Raw genomic sequence first — 18,980 nt, 5'->3', positions numbered from 1 at the left:
CAATAACATGATTATAATTATTATTTTAACACCAAACGGATTCGATAAAATTTTACGTCAATTTATACTACCTACTACAGTGTACAGTTTTTGTCAAAATCATGAATACTTGAAAGTTATTTCGTAGTTGATAATTTATAAAAAAAAAAATGTATAAATATCTAAGAGTTGAAAATTATGAAGAGAATTTTGATGTAATACGGTACCTAAGTCATTTGGGTGATAAAAAAGTAATGGCACTCAGCTCAGATAACTTGGGGCGCAAAATTCCTAAGTACTTCTCTGATGATACCTATTATTGGATTCAAATTTAGCACATCCTAATGGGTTAGGTTGTGTTAGAATCACTATAATTAGTGACCTACTCTATGTCCGAGGTCCACTCAATATCTATCATATCTATCATACAGCAGAGCGTTACCCACTTGATCACCTTATATTTTTTTCCATAATTTTCATGGTTTGATAGTGCATACTATATATGATGGAAATAAAGTTAATGACCGATCATGGTTAGGTTAGAAAAAGAAGTACAAGATTTATAGGTAAAACTTTATTTCAATAAAATGACCTATAATAATGATTAATAGTTTAGTCTATATAAAACTAATATTTTATTTATAATAATAAGTTTAGAAATTATATACACATAAAACAATAATAATAATAATTAGGTAATTTGTCATTAAGATTGCAAAAAGATGTCTTTTTTAACATATACATATACATATTAAAATTTTGGAATATACATGTTAACAAGTTTGTAAATGAATAAAATGTAAGGAACTAGAAAATACAAATAAAATTAATAATAGTTATCATAATAATAATTAAATGAACATAATATAAGAGTTTAAAAAAGGTAAAAAAAAAAAAATAAATTTTTGTTCGATTTATCTAAATGTTAAGACATTCTATTCTAGTATGCATGCAAAAATACAAAACATTAAATAACAACTTTTGAATGTTTTTCTAGTTAAAAAAACACATGATGAGAACAAATTTTATTTACAAATTCTTTTTAATATTTTTTATTTATAAGTATTAAAGAATAATACGTTAACCTCTCGAAATCGCTCTGAAATTATGAACACTTTTGTTGTTTGTTTTGTGTTAATTCGTTATAGTAGTTTAGAACATCTTTTGGATTTTTGGTTTTGTACTTAACAAAATTATTTTTGTTAGTCATAAAAAAAAAATGTAGAAAATATAATGTAGTAAAAAAATAATAAAGAAAAGGCGTAAAAAAGGATACATAATATAATAACTATTGTGATATAAACAGTAAATAGAAAATTAATGTTGTGATGTATAATCGATAAAGTATTTTATCAAAAATATTTAGAATAATTTAAAAATTGTGATAATTTAAAACAAACTGTGATTGGTACAATACTTGGAAATTACAAAACAAAAACCGATATGAAATACCATCAAATAAGTCAAATAAACTAATAATAATTGTTTAAAAAATATTTAATTTAATAATATTCTTATTAAAATATTAGTAATAACTAATAACTATACATTATCATAGAAAGTTATTAATTATATTAATACATTTAAATGAACAAATTTCTCATTATTTGATTAATACTGAATGTAATTTGAATTAAATATTTTTAGAAAAACTATAAAACAAATATATAACATACATTAATTTCACTAAAAATAGATTAACAATTGACATTGCAGATCACAAATGGATATTACTTTTGATATTATTAAACAAAGAACTAGTGTATAATATATGAGTTGAACAATAAATTAACAAATTGTACTAACTTACAATATGTTATTCTATATTATGCAGGTAAAAAGTACACCTGTTACAATAAAATATAATATATAATATACCAAGATTATAAAAAAATGCATTGTCCTTAGATATAATACACTAGTTCTCTGACTTTCATAAGAACCGTACAACAATCACAGTTTTGAAATATTACACAATGAAGGGCACAATAAACTGATTCAGGAACAACATCACTAAATTAAATTTTCTTGTACAAGGTTTCTTTGAGCTATGTTTATGGTTATACATACAAAGATAATATTACTTACTGTGTTATAAAAAATAGAACTTATTAACATTAATAAAAATGAAAAAAAAAAAAAAATACAAATTGGATAAAGCATGTTGGCAGATATAAAAATAATTTAACCTAAGTAGTTTACAATCTAATGTTGAATAGAATAACAGTATCTAAAAATTAAAAGATTATCTACAACTAAATAGTTTAAAAACAATTCATTCATAAAAACTTCAAAAAAAAAAAAAAAAAGAAACTGATAAGTTATAAACATTTATGACTTACCAAAAGTAATGATGGTCAAAGATGTATCTAGCAGTGTTAATGATAAATGTTGTGCATATGATGTAGTTGATGTCTGTGTGCGTGATAAACCGCAGATGCATGTTGCATATATAGAGCGGCTGCTTGGGGATTAGCACCGCGTAGAGCGATGGCCTGTTGCATAGGCCACTCCGAGAGGCGGGCGTGATCTCAGTAACCCGATGCTTCTTTATACTCAGACCCCTCCATTGTGAAGAAATCTTCCAGTTTCCACTGAAGTGTTTCAAATGTTGGTCTCTTCATTGCATCTTTATGCCAGCATTCTAACATAATATCATACAATGCCGTTGGACAATTAGGTGGCATTGGCATTCGGTAACCATGTTCAACTTGATGCAATACCTCAGCATTGGTCATACCTAAAATTAAGCAGTAATATTAATAAAAAAAAAAAAAAATACAATAATATTTTAAAAAATAAATCATTTTTTTCAAAAACTGTATTTATATATACTAATATTTACCCGGATAAGGTATTCGCCCATAGGTAACTAGCTCAGTAAGTAAAATTCCAAACGACCACACATCAGATTTTATAGAAAATTTGCTGTAATTAGCAGCTTCTGGTGCAGTCCATTTGATTGGGAATCTAGCACCAACTCTTGCTTCATACTCATCCTCCTGGAAAAAAAAACAAATATTAACATTTTATTCAATAATAATTAGTTTTCAAACCTTAACCTTTATAAGACGAGCAAGACCAAAATCTGCAATCTTCACAATGTTACTCTCCCCAACAAGAACATTTCTAGCAGCAAGATCACGATGAATATAATTTTGAGATTCAAGGTATGCCATGCCAGATGCTATTTGAGCTGCCATATCAATTAACTGTTGGAGTTTTAAACCACGTCCTTTACCTATAGAAAGTTTTAACGTTATTAAGTAATATATTATCAAATACATAAAAAGTAAAAATTTTAAAAATATGTTGAAGAATACCTTGTAAAAAGTCTAATAAACTTCCGTTTTTCATAAGTTCAGTAATAATATATATTGGCTCTTCCATAGTGCAAACAGCATATAATTGTATTAATTTAGTATGCCTGAGTTTTTTCATAATTTGTGCTTCTGCTAAGAAATCTTTAGGATCCATTGTGCCTAAGTTAAAAAACAAAGTAATTTTATTCAAATACTTATTATGCCTACTAAGAATATTTGTAATTCACCAGTCTTTAATGTTTTTATAGCAACAGGTGTTGTATTATTCCACAATCCTTCCCAAACTTCACCAAACTGACCATGTCCTAATTTTCTAACAAATTTCAATGAAGATCTATCAATTTCCCACTGATCTCTTGTACTATGGGACAAACCACCAGTTACTGGTTTTTCAACCTATTAAAAAAATAAACATAATATTCAGTTTAAACAATTTCACAAATCACTATGTATTTATTTGAATAAATATTTACGGGTTATTTAAATTATTATAGTAACTAAAAAATTGTTTAACTCAAATTTTAAAACTTAACTCTAATCATTAACCAACTAACAAATAATAATAAAAAAAAAATCCAAATAAAAAGAATGAGATCTCATAAATTGTTCTTACAGTAATAAAATTATAAAAATGTGTTGTCACAACATTTTATGTATAAGTTCTAGATTTATACAGTAAAATAAATTTTATTAAGTTGGAATTTAAAAAACCATGAACATTTGGCAATTACAATGTAAAAAATACTAAAACATGTATTTAAAAAATGAATATTATAACTAGAGCATGGATTTTTATGCACTAAAAAGTATTGAAATATGTTATATAATATGCAGTAAAAATTATAAAAAGAAATAATTAATTAATTAAATACTTAATGAAAAAAAAAAATTTAAGAAATTTTCTTAACAACTTACTGTATTTTTTTAAATTTTATCTCCATATCAGTTATTATTTAATTCCAACACAGTTCTTTTTAATATTTCTACTTGATAAAATATTATTTTATACATTTTTTTTTTAATTTTCAATATAATATGCAATACTTTCAAATTTTGTAAAAATAAGCAATAACCATTAAATATGTAGAAGTATGCAAAAAATATTCTGCCAGAATCTACAAGCTATTATGATTTGTTAATATTACTGACAAAACTCTAAAAATGTTTTGTTTTAAAGTTGAATCAATAAATAAATAAAATAAGTGACTTTAACACTTTAATATGAAACAAGTTAAATATTTCATCTATAAAAATTCATATTTTATAGATATTTTTAAAATTTAAAAATGAAATCTTACCTGTACACAAGGCTTACGTAAGTTTACACATAAACCATCAGCATCTTTACTATAGTACTCTACTAACTCTTGTAGAGTTCTAAAGGTTGTACGCCGAGCAATAAAAAATCCACCTTCATCTAATTGTCTGATTCGGTAATGTTTTACAGTATCACCATCGCGAACTATAGTAAATGTATATAATATTATATTATATGGATATAACACATAAAATAAGTAAATACAAAAATATACAAATAATTCAATTTATTACTTAATCGTATTCATATTAAATGTTTCTATGTAAAATATAAATATTTTCAAACTTTAAGAGGTAGGACAAGAATATTGACTCATTGTAGTGTTACACTAAAAGGGGTATACTCTGTATCCAGACTATTTTCCCCATGCAGCATAATATGGACTATACTACTAGGTATAATAGGTATGTACATTAAAAAATTAAAATTAATTTTTTTTTTCATTTACTAACCTAGGTAATAACATATATAAGTTTCAACATTAATATTTTAATAAATTTATATAAAATTAATGTAATGGAAATGGATATTTTAATTGAATCCTAATAGTATTTTATTACCAGAGAACATAAAAGAATTTTAAGGAGCAAAATGTATCAAAAAATCATTTAATAAATAAAACGATTTGAAAGTATTCCATTATAATATATAATCATAATAAAATATACCTATAATTATTATGTAGGTATTTTATAATACTAATGATAAACATAATAACATACAAAATATTAGAATATTTTCAGCATTTTGGACCTTAGAGTTTCTTGTTTATGATTCTATTAGATAAATATATAATAAAAATATATATATATTTACCTATCAAAACATAAGAAAACAATGTGATATTCACCAATAACATAATTAAATAATTATTGTATGTATTATAAATAATAGGTATGGACATTTAATAAAAAGCAAATAATGTGATTAAATACAAAATTTATCATTCAATCAAGAAACAAAATACTTATTTGGCTTAAACATATTAAATTCCTTTTGATGAATATTAAAAAAAATGTAGGTACATCAATTCATTTGATATGCATATTATTTTCATTTATTATAAAAAATATAGGTATATCTACATATTTTTAAACAAAGATAAGTTATGAGAAGAGGACTTAGTCTTGTTAGAATAGCTTATTTCCAATTGTAAGTACCTAAATTATTTATATTATAATATATACTTTAAATGGGTTATTTTTATAAGAGTAAGCCTAGGTGTTACCACAGTTTAGTATTTAAATTATCATTCTAAAAAGTAGATGTATATTTTTTTTTACTTATAGGTAGATACTAACTATATTAACCTATGGCCATAATCTAATTTTACTTGACCTAACTAGGTATGTTTTAATAACATAATATGTAACATGACAGTGAATTTATTACTATTTTGTTTTTATTTCATAATAAATAGGTATTGATAAAACTAAAAAAAAACAGGTACCTGATATATTATTAAAAAATAGTAATAGTGACACAGACTTGATAAATAATATAAAAATAACCATAATCAAATTCTTATAAATAATAAATAAGGTAGGTTTAAATTTGTTACCTAATATTAATGAATAATGAATAGGTATGATACGAATATTAACATTTTGAAGTGTTTTAAAATAAAAAAAAATTATAATACCTAAGTAGGTACCTACAAATATTTTAAGTATGATTTTTCTTTCAAAATAACAAATTATTTCAAACCAAAACCTCCACAAATAAAATTTGTTTAATAAAGTATCTAATCAATATAGGTATTGCGTTATTCTTAATATGGAGACAACATTTAGGTAGTACATAAATAGGTAGATTAACCTATCAACAAAAATATAGAAAATAATATAGTAAAATGTACTCACCAGACAAAGAATAATCATTTCTTCTACTTTCAGAGTCCCTAATTAAAAATGCTCCATGATCATTTTCTGGCAATAGTAATTTTTTTTCAGCTTCAATTCTTTTGATCTTGCCAAAATACCATGGCTCAGCCTCTATAGACTTCAATTTGGCAACATAATTAGAAGGAATATAACCTTCTTGCTTAGTAGCTTTGCTCCTGGCTAGCCACCAATCTCCTTGTGTGTCATTTAGAATTTCTAAATGCTCCCCTTTCCTGAAGCTGAGGTCTTCATCGGTGCGTGCATCATAATCGTAAAGGGCTACAAATATTTTTGCCGATGCATTTGTGGCATTGGAAGGCTCCTGATCAGGGACTGGTGGCATTGGCCCATTCCTGACCTCACGAATGTTGTCATGGGGTGGCATGTTCTGTATAGGTACACTGGGCACGGCTGGCAATATGTTGTCTTTGCTGTTGCCAGCATTGGACGGCGAGCCCGTCATGTCCTTTTTACCGGACGAACCCCTCTGACAACTGAAGCAGCTGCCCATCTTGCGTAGCGCAATCGTCGTAGCTCTTAAGTCCACCAGAAACTACAAGACGTCCTCACTTAAAAGCGTATTACATACATGATAACACACAAGTGTAGTGTTGTTTTTGTAATGTGATGATCCAAATCCCAAATACACGAAACTCTACTCGGCTGAACTCGACGTCACTGCAAGCCTATTACATTTAGATAAAACGGCATTGGCGGTCGTATACGGTTGGAAAGTGTTCTGCTAAACGGGATATAGACACAATTAATAAATTAAAATAAATCTACTGAGTACTGAGTAGTGGTTAATTAAATATTTTACAAGGCACCCGTAAAGTGAATAATGATTAATGAAAAAAAAAAAAAACACAAAAGACGATTTCTGATAAGAATTATTTGAGTAGCATGGAAGAAAAAACTATAAATAAAAACATTTAAAAGGGGGAACACAATCATCCAGCGGATTTTTTTTTTCGATTTTACACCTTACTGTCTACGACAACTGTTTGTAAAATGTATTCTGATGCGTTTACAAAATAGTGTTATTACTAATTAGACGACTATGCTGTTTTTAAATGGAATGCGCCTAACGAACGAATCCTAACTAGATACAAGCTATAACTATCATAATAACCTACCGGCAGTATGATGGCGTAACAAATAATGAAACCGCTGTAAGCCAACTTTGATGCTGACATAGGTATTAATTATTATTGTTATTGTTATTATTATAAGTGAAAATATGATACAAATCGTTATAAAGATTTACAGATATCGTCTTAGGTAAATTATTATTAGCGCATAGCACATATCAATATATTATCATAAACCTAGTATACTACCTAGGTATACAGGTTAGATTAGGTAGCTACCTAAATACGCAGAGGTAAGTAGAGTATGGCAACATTATAATAAATAGAAACAGGAGAAGGGGATTTGCGCACAACATTAACAATATAACACTAGAGGAATGAAGCAATTTTTTTACATATTTCTTTATGCCATATTGCCATGGTACTAAATTCCCCACTAACTTTACTATTCCCCGCACTGCTTTGAGACTTAAAATTTTGTCAAAATAACCGTTACCTGCCTACTGTTATGGCCTATAAATATGAAAAAAAAGATATGAATTCAAAAATATATTATTCGATTTATCATTATCGATTACCTATATATATATATATATATATTAAAAATGTTCAAAAGCATATTTAAATTTATACCTACATAGGTATTATAAAAATTACGATCTATAAAACCACTTTCAAACTTTAAGAGGTAAGATACATTGACATTATCTCATTGTAGTGGCCCACCGTAACGTGTATAGTAGGTAACAACTAACATAATATTATAGAAACGAAAGAAGGGAATTTGCACACAACAATATAAGTATACATATGACATCACAAACAAACGGTCAACAATTTTTTTAGAAAGTCAAACGACCTTGCAGCAGTCGTTGGCTTGTTGCACAGAACTCAGAAGTGCCGCAAAATTTTAGTAATATATTATAATATATTAATATTGGATATCAATAATATAAATAAAAATCGTGAATATTATATTTGTTATAATTATAATTTATAGATAATAGACGAAACTATAGAAACTATTAGGTACAGTCGTTATCGGAGATCGGAAATCGGGAATTTACATTCTACTCTAAGGAGCTTAGTAGCTTACAAACTTAAAATACCTAAATACGAATAAAAAAAAAAAATTTCGATTTACTTACAAAAGTTCTGCAATTTCATATTTGATAGATGATATAAAAAAAAATTTAAACAATACACAGTGACTCCCAAAATTTTCCATCTCTCAATGTATTTTTTTTAATTTTTATTATATTCCCTAAATAAAATTGATGTCTTTTTTTAAATATTTTTACGAATTTCACTAGATCACTAATAGTCGTTTATCAAATAGAAACGGTATTACTATTAATTTTTATAATCGAATTAAGTAGATATTAGGTTAAGTAAATCGTTAATTATCGTAATTTATTTTTAGACTCGATAACGATCGGCGACTCTACGACCCTAAATGCCCCCTATATACGAGTATACAGTATTAATACATTGTGGCACACAATTTGGAAATTATTGACCTGAGGCTTAATGTTTTAATCAAATTTTTACAAAACTAGATAATTCGAGTTATGAAAAATAACAGCATTGTAATACATTTATGCATAAATAGAATATAGATATACATTAGTACTAATAGTACTAAAGTATAGTCAATAGTATATTAGGTACCTACCTACTATATAACTAATATTATAGTTTACAATTTAAATTCACAGCTTCATAGTTATTTACTTATATAATTACATGAGAATAATATTTTGAATACCTCTACTAAAATGTTATAAAGGTAAAAGACGTGTATAGAAACATATCAACATGCCCACATATTACTCAATAATTTAATTTAGAAAATGACGATGTAGGAAAATAGTTCTTATTATTGTCCGTTTATTGATCTTCCTTTTCAAATGAAGAATGTTTTGCATACTATTGTATACACTATACTTGTATAGTTATATATCAGACAAACTTGAAAATTTAGCTATAATAAAATGTTGTGTTTATTTAATATACAATATATTAGGTAACAAATAATAAATAGTGTTTTTTCACCAAAAATATGGGTTCAGTTTTCTGACATAATACATAAGAGAAGTCTAAGGTATAGTTTTTACTCAGATTTTAATAAAAATTATAACATCAGTATCTACAAATAAAGGTAGGTACTTTTAAAATAATCAAAATTCTCAAACTTTCAAATTCATATTATACCTATATAGGTACACCAAAAAAATAACTGCAAATAATAAAAAAAAAAAAACAAAAATTTGTTAAAATTATTCCGAAATAATTATATAAATGACAAAATTTTAGATTATTCGAATTTAACTACAAAAATTTAATTTTTTTTTTTTATAATTATTTAATTAGGTACTTAACATTTATAAGTAACTATAATAACTTATAATAATAATTAATAACTGTTTTTAATAACTTTTATATTGTTAAGGACGTAAAATGCAATATTATATTTAAGAAAAAATTTAAGATATGTTTATCGTTTAACAATATTTTAATACGTAATACCTACATAAAATATAGATACTATTAATACCTTTTTTTTTTTATTTTAGAATTATACCTAATTTTAATAAGTAATAACTATTAAATGAATAATAATTATTAATTTTTTTATATAATATAATTAATATATTCTTAATATTTATGTAATTATTGCGTAGTATAGTGTGGATGCTCTAATGGTCCATACATATTGTGTTTTTCATGTGTGTATTCCCTCACTCAATTATAATTTATAGATGAATTATCAGACGAAATTTAGCCATAAATATAATTAATATTTCTGGGATTGAACGCTGTTTAACTCACAGATAAAATACATATTATTTTGTATCTACTATCTAGTGACCACTTTAACTATTATAGATAAATCTATGAATTATAATTTACAACTTTATATGTATATTATTATTTATTACTATACTGTACATGCGCTCACATTCTATAACAGTATAGCACATTACAAAATGTCATAATAATATGATAGTTCCACATTGTCAGCATTAGTACCTACCTTTACTGGCTATACTTACCTATCTGGCTATTTATATTAGTTGACCGATTTTCCTGTGCATTGTGTAGCATAATTTTAAATTTCTAACCTCATTTCCTATTATTGGAAAATGGAAATAGGTAATGGCAATAGTCACTTCTCAGCCCGACCAGGACAGCCGACAGGTTAGGATAAGTAAATAAATGTTATTATCACAATTACTTATTGAATTTATTGTGTACAGATTGTAATTTTTTTTACTTAAATAAAATATAAAAAAAACCTATTTAAATAATTTGTTAAACAAAATTATCCATACCTAATATTATAAACTACTTTGCTACTCGTAGACCGTAGTAGTAAATGTATAATACAAAATAATAGATAAACTTATTTGATTTTACAACCTTGCCTAGTTGTCTATATATTATATATACCTATATTGGCTATATTGTTTGTAAATTACTTAAACGTTAATGAATAATGCCTAAGGTCTATAGGTATTTCTCTACATTGATTACTAATGTTAAGCATTTACGTACTTACCTAAATTAAATCATTGACAATATCTCTATTCTCTAGCAGTAGTATTATCGCAGTTGATGGTATTTTACTATTTTATTGATGTTAAAAACCATCGGTTCGAATGTTCAATATTATTTCAAGATTATTCCCTGTATTGTTGACTATTGTTGTATGTTGCTTTTACTGATTTAATTGTAAACCTGGATAATTTCACAGCAACTATACGTGTATGTTTTGATTTTAACTTTTAATTGTTCTAGCCTTATACGGATAGTGTATATACATATATACATACATGATACATGGGTACCTACATAAACACATCCATTTATGATATCAATACATACCTAACTAGGTATATAATATATACAAACATAATGGCATGCTAACTATCATTGGTGAACCGAGGCGCAATGATCACATTATTTGATTACCTATACATACCTACTATAGTACATAACCCATACTACATGATTATGAGGAGGATGATGGGAACAAAATGAATACCTGGGTCATTATAATATTATAGATCTTCCATAGATGACGCTATTTTGTATTCCTAGTTTTATTTATAAAATATAATATTTTTTATTTGATAATTTTTTTTTTTTGTAATTTCTAACTTGTTATTTAAAGCTTGCTCTAAGAAACTTTTAATACTGACTAACATAATGTAATGATTATGTGTTTGTTCATGCATTCGATTAAAAAAAAAAGATTTGATCGCTTATTACAATTAATACTCAAGAAACTAAAAATAATTGATTATACTGCCCAAGTCAGAATTAAGAAGAAGTACCTAGAGAAGGTCACTTTTGCTAGGGTTTAGTTTTATTCATTACCTATACATTTTCATTTTTAATAAAAACATCATATGGTTAATAAAAAAAAAAATATGTGACCTATTATTGGTTATTTTTATGCTATTCTATTCTATAAATCTATAATATACTATAATAATAGTAAGCCCCTAATCCCTATTTACTTTAATTGAAAAAAAAATATTTATTATATACCTACATTGACTAGTTACTTAATTCAAAATAATGTATAGTGATTACTTATTAGTATTTATATAGTTTTATTACATACATACAGAGGCGTAGCCAGGATTTTTTTATGGAGAGGGCTAAACACTTTTAATAACTTGAGTTATTGAAAATCAAAAACAACAACAAAAAAGAAATGAATAAACACTTTTTAACTCAAATATTCTATTAGGTATACAAGATAAAACTAATAACAAGAAATATATTAGTTAAATAATTAAAATTTGTAAGACAATTTCCATATTTAAATTTAAATAGGTATTTCAAAACAATATAAAAATACGGCCAATTTGGTGGGAGGTATAGCTCCTTAAGCCCTCCTCCTTCTTGGTTACGTCGCGTCACTGCATACCTATCAACAATGTCATTAATATGATCTCTGTTAAAGTAATCAGTAGATACAGACCATGACAATTGACAAATATCATGTCGGTGTCATGATACAGACGATACTCGCGATAGTGTTAAATATTAACTAGAAAAAAGTTTTTTATTACTAAAATAGTAATTAATTTAACTATAAAATATACATTTTATAATTTGTAGGTAGGTAATATTAATATATTATAATAATAATAAAATATGATTGTTTAATACTTTTGATGTCCTTGAAAAGTTTGGTGCCTGAGCCTCTAACACAAATTATAATTTATATATTGATTTTTTTTAAAACCTTCTTCCTAGATTAAAATACATAGTTTGCTGTTGAGATAAATTATTATTATAATAACATTGTAATAGACTATAGGATAATTTATGGTAATAGTACAATAAAAGTAAAAAGCATATTAAGATTGTTTTGAATTTAGTCAAATAGTTTTATAAGATTAGGAAATATAAATATCACTAAAAACTCAAGAATTTTAGATAGATATTGATCAAGCATAGATGTATTGGTACCTATTAAGTACTATTTATAACAGTTTGTTTTAATTTAGAGCTGTTCAAATGGTTAAAACGACCCGTTAGTGCAAATTCTAATATTATTTTTGAATGTCATATTTCAGTATTATACTTACTCAATAATAATTAATAATTAATAACACTATCGCTAAGAATTATCTATTAATGTCTGTCAACTGGTCATATTTAATTCTAACATATTACTTATATTACCTACTAATATATTCCACACACACATGTATATAATATATATATCACTTTTTGGAATTTTACAAATACCTATTATACATACAATATACATAGGTACCTATTATTTAATGAAATAATTATAAATAATTTTAATATTATATAATTCTAGGAGATTTTATTATTGAGACCAAAGATATAAGCATAATTATAATTTATAAGTATATCGTTAGGTTAGGACTCCTATACTTGTTCGTAAAAGTCTGTTATCTATTATTTTGATTTTTGAATTATCTTATTCCTGAATAGTTATACAATTCTATTCAATAGTATAGGTACAGACAATATAGTATCATGACAAAATAAAATAAAAGTTAATTTTTATGATAAATATCTATATTAGATAGAAACTCAATGTTTAGTAAATAGGTACCTATGTCTTATTAATTACCTAATATTAGAGAGCCAGAGGCTCTCTACGACTCTACCTAATATTATTTATACCTGTACTCAATATCTCAATGTTTCAAAACGTATACAATTTAATATTTTATGATATTAAAATTTGGATTAATTATACATTATAATTTTAAATTATAATAATCCATATAAAAAACTCCACACTCGAAGTCATATATTTAATAGTACGCTTATTTATCTTCTACGTTATCACAACTAAATTATAAAAATGTAATCATTCAAATTCAAATTTTGCGAACTTGATTTGGTCACGTTAGAATGTTTTATCATCCATGAAAAACGCGACGGCAAACGGCGATGTTCCGACGTTCGTCGCGCATAATTTTGAGGTTATGTATGGCTAGAAGAGATTCGGATACTTTCCTTCAATTTTTTTGACGTTTGTTTTGTGAACTGGTGTCAGAAAATTTTTAGTTTTTCTAAATTATTTTCTCAGTACACTACTCAATATGGCTGATCAGGTAATATTTATTAATTATCTTACGATTTAAAATCGGTTTAACGCTATAGTACTGTTTTGAAGTTTTATTATTTCATTGGTGTGTTAGATATTCAGACCACATGGAATACTTTTACATTATGTATTGCTTTAAACTATATCAATTATTCCTTGTTTATAGACCGAAAAAGCTTTTCAAAAACAACCCACTGTATTCTTGAACCGTAAGGAATCCAAGAAGAAGAAGCCTCTCCGTCACTACCGTAGCGTTGGTCTCGGTTTTAAAACCCCCAGAGAGGTCAGTATTTATTTTTATAATTAACTTTTAATGTGATTTTCAATAAGTATTAATTTAATTCTACAGTAAAATTTACTTGTATTTTATCTAATTACATTTAATTTACCAGTAAATCTCTTAGGTATAGATAAAGCGATTTGTATTAAATTGTTAAATTGCAAGCAATTGTTTAATCAATTATATTTTACATATAACTTGTTTTTAACAAATCAAATTTAAAATGCCTTATTTAATATCAGATATATCTGTTCGCATGGATCATATTTAATAAATTTGTTGGAATTTGCCCAATGAAATATTTATGTGTTACCTTAGTGTTATAATTTAGATTTACATGATGATACTAACACGACGGTCTTATGATTATTTGACTGATTTCAAAATGTGTTATCTGATACTTTGAGGTTATTAAAATAAAATTATGGTTTCCTTATTGTAAATATGTTACAATATATTAATTATGATGAGAACAACACGACGGTCTTATGAGTTAAATTACTTTGATTTTATAATGGTTATCTGATAACTTTTAAAATATTATCATAAACAACTAATAATTTAGGTAGTTAAAATTTCCATGATGATATTAACACGACGGTCTTATGAGTAAACTTATTTTGATTATAAACTGTGTTACTGACTTGCACAAAATGCATTCTCCATATTTAATATGAATACTAATGATACTAATTCAAGACCTAAAATATTTTATGATGATATTAACACGACGGTCTTATGAGTAACTTTATTTTGATTTTATGCTGTGTTACTGATAACTGTAAATTAATTATTTTTTTTTAATGTATAGTAAAAATTGTAAATACATTTTAAATTTAAATTCTTAAAAACTATATGATGATACTAACACGACGGTCTTATGAGTAAACTTACTTTGATTTTAAATTGTGTTACTGAAAAAGATTACAGTTGTTATTGTAATATCAATAATTATAAAAATGTACTTGTCTGTACCAAATTTATTATAATATTATATTTAAATCTTATAACACAAATATGTAAACTCATGTTTTTCTATATTATTTAATAATAATAATATATATGTTTTAAATTTAAAATCTAAAGAATTATATGATGATACTAACACGACGGTCTTATGAGTTACTTTGATTTTCAACTGTGTTACTGATAACCGTGTAAATTCTTTTTTTTATATTTTATATAAATAGTGAATTAATTTTAAATTTAAATTCTTAAAAATTATATGATGATACTAACACGACGGTCTTATGAGTAAACTTACTTTGATTTTAAATTGTGTTGCTGAAAAAGATTACAGTTTTTATTGTAGTAAACAAATTATCATAAGAATGTACTTGTCTGTATCATAATATTATCATTATAATATAACTACATCTTACAACAAAAATATCTACATGTTATGTACCTATGTAAGGTTAATCTATATGACAATTACTGTAAAATAAATAAACATTTAAATATATATTTTTCTAAAGAAGTTTTCAAAAATGAACATGGCAATTTCTCTAGATATTATCTGTACATCATGATATTCAGTAATATACCAAAATTTGAAAATGTTTCTCAAAATTTAATCATAATAGTTGCTTTAGTTCAGGATTTTTATAATATTTTATTAATAAATTATTTTAATAATTTAATATCATTAGGTACATACTAAAAATGTTCTTAAGCTAAAGCATAACTTTAACATGGTATAAATAACATGTTAAAAATTAATATACCCGATTCTAAATGTTAAATACTGATTAATATTTCAATTGTAAAATGCTAATGGATTTATTATTTTAAATATTCTAGTATCAAAATAGCTTTATGATAATAAAATATTAAAACTATATTTGTATTCTAATTATATGGCTTATTTATTTAAAGGCTATTGATGGAACTTACATTGACAAGAAATGTCCATTTACCGGTAACGTTTCTATCCGAGGACGTATCTTGACTGGTATGGTGCGTAAAATGAAGATGCAAAGAACTATTGTGATCAGGAGGGATTATTTGCATTACATCAGTAAATACAATCGTTTTGAAAAACGCCACAAAAATATGTCTGTTCACTTATCACCCTGTTTCCGGTATGTTATTCAATATTGTTTTTAGTATTATCAACATTATATTATAAATTAATTTAATTTATTTATTAGTGATGTGGAAATTGGAGATATTGTCACAATTGGTGAATGCCGACCCCTCAGTAAAACAGTCAGATTTAACGTACTGAAAGTGACAAAGGGAACAGGAGCAAAGAAAGGTTTCAAAAAATTCTAAGATTTAAATGTAATTTCATTATTTTTATTCATTACAATAAATTCTAGAAAACAAAAAAAAAATATATTGTTTTGTTCACTCATTTTTATTTATACTTATTTACTTTGTTTTCTATTATTAGTATTGACATATGTATATCTAGTAATTGGTTTTTTTATTGGTGGTGTTTTATATAAAATACGTTCATACACATAATTAAAATTCTATTAGTTAACAGTTAACTGGTTAAATGGTTATAAATCTAAAACTATATTAACTTGAATATGAATAAAAAATTGTAATGTTTGTTAAGGGTTTAGAAGATTGTGTAGTTAAGAGTTAATTGCATAATAATCATGAATTAATTTAAAAATATAAATTCATCATTATTCATGTAAAAAAAAAAAATCATAACAATTTCTGAATTTAATTAAGACCATCTGCTGTATAAAAACGTTAAAAAATGAATAATATTATTAGTTATTATTCTTAACCTTAGGCTTTTTATTATAAATATAATAATTTTATATAAGAATGAGAATATTTTTAAATACATGCATATTATAACAAACAATGAAATTACTGTCAAAAAAATAAAAAATGCTTAGGATGTTGTGAACATTTATTATTATATTATTATTTTGCCACCATTATTAATTTCTTTGTAGTATTAAAACGGCTAGATTAATCAGTATATTTTTTATAAAATACTATGTTTATAAAAAAATCAATTTATAAATACATAAGCAGGCTTGCCATTCGTCCCAAGTTGACTTCTATAATATTGGTTTTAACAGCTTTTCCGGACTAGTCATTCAGTTGGTCTCTGTTAATAGGAACTGACTGATGGTTTGTGTAATGAATATTTGTTTTAATTTGTAATGAATTTTACAAAAACAATGAAATAAATAACTAATGAAAAAAATTCATTTAAGTGAAAAATATATAATGTAAATAAATATTAAAAATTATACCATTTATACTTCCCTACTAAATTAATTAACTATGAATTATGATGTCTATAAAATACTAATAATAATGTATTTTTGTATTAGCTAATTAATATTTAAGTGTGAAAAGGATATGCATTTGTTTTCATACAAGCAATACATAAAATTAAGGTTATGATGTTTCGGTTTGAAATCTGGCAACCCATGATTTAGTGCATTTTTAAAGATTCGAGGTTTTGGTATTTTTGACTTTTTTGAATAAATATTGATGAGAAAACATTTCTTACCAAAAAAAACTTGAAAATGTAATGGTTAGACTAATTTTGAATTATTTATTTCAATCTGTGTTATAAGTTAATAACAATGTTATAATAATTCGACTCAATAATAAATACACTAGTCATAAAATCTTATTGCTATTCAATTTCTTTTTAAATGACAATGTTCTTACATTTTTTGTAACTTAATGATACAAAAACTAATCTACTGATATTGACAAAAAATTTAAAAGTAAGAAAAGTTTGGGTAGAATTTTGAACAATGTTTGAAAATATACTGCTTTATTCTAAAATATTATTTAGCAAATTATCTATCTTTGTAGAATTATAAGTTGTAAAGCAAGGTACCAATATAATATGCTGTAATTTGCCCTTATAATGTGTAATAACAGAAATATACTGGTAATTGGTATAGTGCTCTCTTTTATGTTCATTTTTTGCCATTCTTTTGTAAGTATATTATGTGATAATTTTGTCAAAGCTTAGTTTTTGCTTAAAATGAAGTTTTACTTTATCATATTTGTTCAATGGTACTTAATAGAATAATAAATTATACTAATTTAAATTACTGAACAGTTAATATTTTTAAGACATCCTTTGAAATAGAAGTTAACACAAATTGGAACATATCTACATTAAGAATTGTTTTTTTTTTTTAAATAAATAGTTAATTATTTAATTAAAATTCAACTTATTCATTACAATGACAAATTCATTAACAATGCATTTTCATAAACCAAAATTTGTGTATTATAGAATACAGGAGAGTAAATTGTTTAATATTTATTTTTAGAACAACTGCGTTTAGTTACTATTACGGAATCATTTCAGACATCATCAATATCACCATACTCGTATTATGTAAAAATGAACTATGATATTCTCCTTTTTTAAATAGTATAATTTAATAGTTTATACACTATTTATTTAATAATTAGTTAAAATATAAGTACCTATACCTATTAATATTCGTTTATACTTATATTATTTAAATGAAATGATAATTGTC

At 24.9% G+C, this 18,980-nt stretch overlaps 2 protein-coding genes across 2 annotated transcripts; one reads left to right on the top strand and one right to left on the bottom strand.

Annotated features, from left to right (window-relative positions):
• Positions 1-601: 601 nt before the first annotated feature.
• On the bottom strand, positions 602-7,357 carry LOC114132108 (tyrosine-protein kinase Src42A). Its single transcript, XM_050211014.1, has 7 exons — positions 6,483-7,357; positions 4,601-4,764; positions 3,530-3,698; positions 3,303-3,461; positions 3,042-3,220; positions 2,825-2,981; positions 602-2,719 (listed from the first exon to the last, which is right to left on the bottom strand). Exons 1-7 carry the CDS (start codon positions 7,012-7,014, stop codon positions 2,511-2,513), a joined length of 1,569 nt encoding a protein of 522 aa, XP_050066971.1. The 5' UTR covers positions 7,015-7,357; the 3' UTR covers positions 602-2,510.
• Positions 7,358-14,050: 6,693 nt separating this feature from the next.
• Positions 14,051-16,826, top strand: LOC114128199 (40S ribosomal protein S11). The gene is made up of 4 exons (XM_050197065.1): positions 14,051-14,214; positions 14,374-14,490; positions 16,366-16,571; positions 16,641-16,826. Exons 1-4 carry the CDS (start codon positions 14,203-14,205, stop codon positions 16,762-16,764), a joined length of 459 nt encoding a protein of 152 aa, XP_050053022.1. The 5' UTR covers positions 14,051-14,202; the 3' UTR covers positions 16,765-16,826.
• The last annotated feature ends 2,154 nt before the right edge of the window (positions 16,827-18,980 follow it).

Source organism: Aphis gossypii, chromosome 1 (genome assembly GCF_020184175.1).
Source record: "Aphis gossypii isolate Hap1 chromosome 1, ASM2018417v2, whole genome shotgun sequence".
Taxonomy (NCBI): Eukaryota; Metazoa; Arthropoda; class Insecta; order Hemiptera; family Aphididae; genus Aphis; species Aphis gossypii.
The sequence above is the reverse complement of the archived record's forward strand: the minus strand, read 5'-3'. Positions and strand labels throughout refer to the sequence as shown.